We start from the raw sequence: 5,000 nt of genomic DNA, 5'->3' as shown, positions 1-5,000 counted from the left end.
AAGGTGGTCTTCTTGCCGTAGGTGGTGCCGTCAGGGAAGTGGAAGACCGCTGGGTGGACGTGGTACTTGTCCGGCAGGCCGCAGTCCACCGGCTCACACGACACCTGTTTGTTCCACTTCCCATCGGCACACGTGATGGACACAGAGGGGCCGGCCTGCAATAGACAACCACAGGAAGACCCCCTCATCACTCACCACCTCACCACCTCATCACTCACCACCTCACCACCTCACCCCCTCATCACTCACCACATCATCACCTCACCCCCTCATCACTCACCACCTCATCACTCATCACTCCATAGCACAGTTAGTTATAGTCATTGTAGGACTGGCCTGCAACGGACAATCAGTATACGTATACTCGTTTGATCCCGTGAGGGAAATCACACAAACACCAGATGACCATCACAGTCAGCTCAGCCCAGCTCAGCTCAGCTCAGTCATTAGGGTCAGCTCAGCTCAGTCATTAGGGTCAGCTCAGCTCAGCTCAGTCATGGTCATTGGGGTCAGAGTAGCCGATAAAGACCGAAAAGTGATTTCAGTTCAACTCCATTAAATTATAAACGTGGGACCTACCAGTGTTCAAACCAGTAAACAAAGATGAGATTAACCAGTACATTATGTTATGAACATGGGACCTAGTGTTCAAACCAGTAAACAAAGATGAGATTAACCAGTACATTATATTATGAACATGGGACCTAGTGTTCAAACCAGTAAACAAAGATGAGATTAACCAGTACATTATGTTATGAACATGGGACCTAGTGTTCAAACCAGTAAACAAAGACCAGTGTTCAAACCAGTAAACAAAGATGGGATTAACCAGTAAATTGGGTTCTGCCCTCATGCATACAGAAACAAACATTTGATTCAATGTTGAAATGATGATTCCCATTGAATTTGATGAGCTGGTATGAGGTTTGTGTTGAAAGTGGATTGGAATGGCTTGAACTTCACTGGGCTGAATTATGTTTAATTAAATTGTCCTCGTAGCAACGTACGTGGAACTCACATAGAATTCCCAGCATGCTTCAGTTTCTATTCGCTTCCACAGAGCCAGCAACCAAACTGAAAAAAGCCACTGGCCCTCCACATATGATTCATTTGTGACTGAATTACTACGTAATTGCGAGTTAGCGAAAAAAAGAACATAGAGTTAAATAAGCCGGGGAGAAATGCCACCTCTCTGTTAGCCACTTATTATAGAAGTAAATAGTTAGCATTGCGCGTGATATTTATTATATGAGTAAATAGCTAGCATTGCGCGTGATGTTTATTATATGAGTAAATAGCTAGCATTGCGCGTGATGTTTATTATATGAGTAGATAGCTAGCATTGCGCATGATGTTTATTATATGAGTAGATAGCTAGCATTGCGCATGATGTTTATTGCGAGTGAGGGGAACGCAGAGTTAAATTAGCCTGGAGAAAAGACTCCCCGTGGCTAGTCGACTGGGCACTCTCTACTGCACTGCGCTCCGCGGCTAGTAGACTGGGCACTCTCTGCTGCGCTGTGGCCCGCGGCTAGTCGACTGGGCACTCTCTGCTTGCTTATGTATTTACGGGTTAGTCGACTGGGCACTCTCTGCTGCGCTGCGCCACACCAGCCAGACCCTGGATGCCATGACTTGTTTTGATCTAAACAGGACAGCACGCGGTTAGCATACCAGACTGAAGGAATGTTGGCAATGCCACACTGGCTAAATGGTTACATGCAACCAAACGCTCTCTCTTTCTCTCTCTCTCGCTCTCTCTCTTTCTCTTCCTTTCTTTCTCTCTCTCTCTTTTTCTCCCTCTCTCTAGCTCTCTCTCTTTTCTCTTCCTTTCTATCTCTCACTCTCTCTTTCTCTCTTTTTTCTCCACTGCCCAGAGAGAGTGCTCCATTCTTCTGAGCCAGTACCATTGAGGTAGGTCCAGGTCTGGCAGACAGCTGGATGTGTGTGTGTGTGTTTGTGTGTGCGGGTGTTGGTGGGTGCGCACACACTTTTTTGTAGTCATGTGTGTGTGTGTGTTATGTGTGTGTAGTAGTAGGACTGAGTGTGTGTGCATTTGCCTGTTTGCATACATACTGTACATACATATATATATATGTGTGTGTGTGTGTGTGTGTGTGTGTGTGTGTGTGTGTGTGTGTGTGTGTGTGTGTGTGTGAGCGTGTATGTGTGTGTGTGTGTGTGTGTGTGTGTGAGCATATCCGCTAGCTCAGATGCTAGCATACCTCAGGTGACCCTAGCAGCTAGCACGCCCAGTGTGCTGAGGCCCTGCTCTCTCTCTCTCTCTCTCTCTCTCTCAATTCAATTCAATTCAATTCAAGGTTGCTTTATTAGCATGACTGTAAGTAAGTACAGTGTTGCCAAAGCACAATTACAACAGCATAACAGCATAATTAGAACATTGACAGCATTACAGGAAACAGTAACATGAAAAATGGTGTGTATACCCTCACTTTCTCTCTTTTTTCCACACACACACACATATGCATGTGATCACATCTCTCTCTCTCTCTCTCTCTCTCTCTCTCTCTCTCTGTCAAATTCAAATATGCTTTATTGGCACGACAAACCATATGATGCATTGCCAAAGCGTTCACAGGAATAGTAATAATTAAGGAAAATACAAATACAAAATGATATAAACATGTACAAACATTTATTTACACTTAGTCACACACACATATACACACACACACACACACACACACACACACACACACACACACACACACACACACACACAGCACATCCACAACCATGCAAGACCATTGTCTGTACACTGCATAGGAAAACCAAGACAGGACAAACAAACAAAACAAACAGGAGACATGGTGTAACAGACTGGGGCTGGGGAGCAGTGTTGTGTTGAAAAGTGGAGGTAGTGGGAGTGATTATCTTAAGTAATGCCTTCTCAGGTTATGGAGTGAGGACACATAACTGGCTGCCAGTATGCATGTGCTGGTGTCCTCACCCAAAACTACAGCAAGTTTTTTCTGTTCCCCCAGTTTTGTGAAGTTGGGAATGATGTTGTTCAAAATGGTGAAATATTTGTCTCTTTGGGACCGATATTTGTCACAGTGTAGCAGAGTGCCACCTCTGACTCCACCTCCCCCTGTCATACAGTGACCACATGTCCTTTGCTCTTTGGGCAGCCATGACTTCTTGTGCCTGCCTTTCTCTATGGCATAGACTGTGGTCACTCAGCCTCTTTGGTGAGGATCTGTCTCTGCTTCGTATCTCTGACAGTGTGGAGATACTCTGCAATTGATAGTCTTTTCGTATGCCAATGTAACATTCTAGTTTGTGTTGTAATTTTGTTTCTTTCTTCCAGTGTTCCAAATAAGAATTCTTGTTGTTCTTGTTAATTTGGTTGATTCTGATTGGTGGTTGGGGAAGCAGTGCTGGTCTGGACAATTTGTGGGTTAGGGGTTATTGGGTTAGTTAAATCCGAGACCAACTGACATAGGGACTGGGCTTAGGGCTGAGCTCTTGGGATGTAAGGTGCTTTAAAATGTGAGTGAATTTTGAGGGCTTAATTTTTAGATGAATCCAGAATTTTAGTGATCGTTTTGGATATTAATCAATAGTGGAAATCGGCCTAATTCTGCCCTGCTAGCATTTGTGGGTACTTTTCTTTGGATATGTAACACATTTCTACAGAATTCAGCATGCAGGGCTTCTATTGGGTGTTTGTCCCATCTAGAGTAGTCGTGCTTACTCTGTCTCTCAGCGGCCTGGACTGGCCTCTTCCCAGCGGTGGAGGGGTGGAGGGGTCTGCCAGCCAGCAGGGTTGAGGGTGGAGGGGGGAGGGGGTCTGCCGAACCACAATGGCCTCCCACACCATGACCACCAGACCACTAAGTGGGCAAGGGGAGCCATTAGGGGCATTAGGGGCATTAGGGGCATTAGGGGCAGGCCAGTGACATGAACAGGAATGAGGAGCTATCAGTTACATAGCCGACGCTCGGGGGTTGGATGGGGGGGGGTATTTGGGGGGCAGCAAAGGAATTGAAACAAAAGGACTGAGGAGGGAAGTATGCCCCGTCATTAAAGCTGCATCAGCATATTTTCCCTCTGCCCGCTTGTGTGTGTGTGTGTGTGTGTGTGTGTATGTGTGTGCTTCCTCTTGCTATGTGTATGCTTTTGAGGATAAGATTACTGTGTGACTGAGATGGAAAACTGGAAAATTGGCTGATACACATACACACACACACACACACACACACACACACACACACACACACACAAAGAGTAGATGTCCCTGATCGGATCATTTACATGGTGATTTTTAAGCCTACAGTACATAGACATTGCCATTATAGAACAGAACCCTTTACTGGGCACTGGGCAGCAGGAGAGTGGTGTCATACCCTTTACTGGGCAGCAGGAGAGTGGTACCATACCCTTTGCCATGCCCTGGTCAGAAGGTGTGTGGTGTCCTGCAGTCCAGAACCCTTAAGTGGGCACTGCAGGACAATAACCCTCTGGCTGGCTGATCTCTGGCTGATCTTTGGTGCAGGACAGTAACCCTGGCGCTGATCTGGCTGATCTCTGGGTTATATTAGTAAAGGGGCACTGCAGGACAATAACCCTCTGGCTGGCTGATCTTCTCGCTGGCTGATCTCTGGCTGATCTCTGGCTGACCTCTGGCTGATCTTTGGCTGATCTTTGGCTGATCTCTGGTGCAGGACAGTAACCCTGACGCTGATCTGGCTGATCGCTGGCTGATCTCTGGCTGATCTTAGTTTCCACTAAAGCGCGGCAGCTTGATCCTGCAGGATGGTCGTGGGCAGGAAAGTGATTATTAGCTGAAAGTTTGACATTGTTTCCTAAATTGCTGCTTGGCTACTCTTCTTTAAAGAGCAGGGGTTTACTAAGCCAGAGAAACACACACACACATACACACACACACACACACCCATACACACACAAACATTTTGAAAGTGTGCACATACAGTACACACATACATACAAACACACACACACACATTCCCATTCCA

At 46.1% G+C, this 5,000-nt stretch overlaps 1 protein-coding gene across 1 annotated transcript in view; it reads right to left on the bottom strand.

Moving 5' to 3' along the window:
• The window catches only part of pappaa (pregnancy-associated plasma protein A, pappalysin 1a), a 197,677-nt gene that overhangs the window by 56,199 nt on the left and 136,478 nt on the right, over nucleotides 1-5,000 (bottom strand). Inside the window, 1 exon segment of the mRNA XM_048259029.1 lies at nucleotides 1-155. This exon segment is cut by the window's left edge and continues 29 nt beyond it. Within this exon segment, the coding sequence (XP_048114986.1) occupies nucleotides 1-155 (155 nt within the window).

Source organism: Alosa alosa, chromosome 12, assembly GCF_017589495.1.
Source record: "Alosa alosa isolate M-15738 ecotype Scorff River chromosome 12, AALO_Geno_1.1, whole genome shotgun sequence".
NCBI lineage: Eukaryota > Metazoa > Chordata > Actinopteri > Clupeiformes > Clupeidae > Alosa > Alosa alosa.
This window is presented reverse-complemented; position numbering and strand designations above follow the sequence as displayed.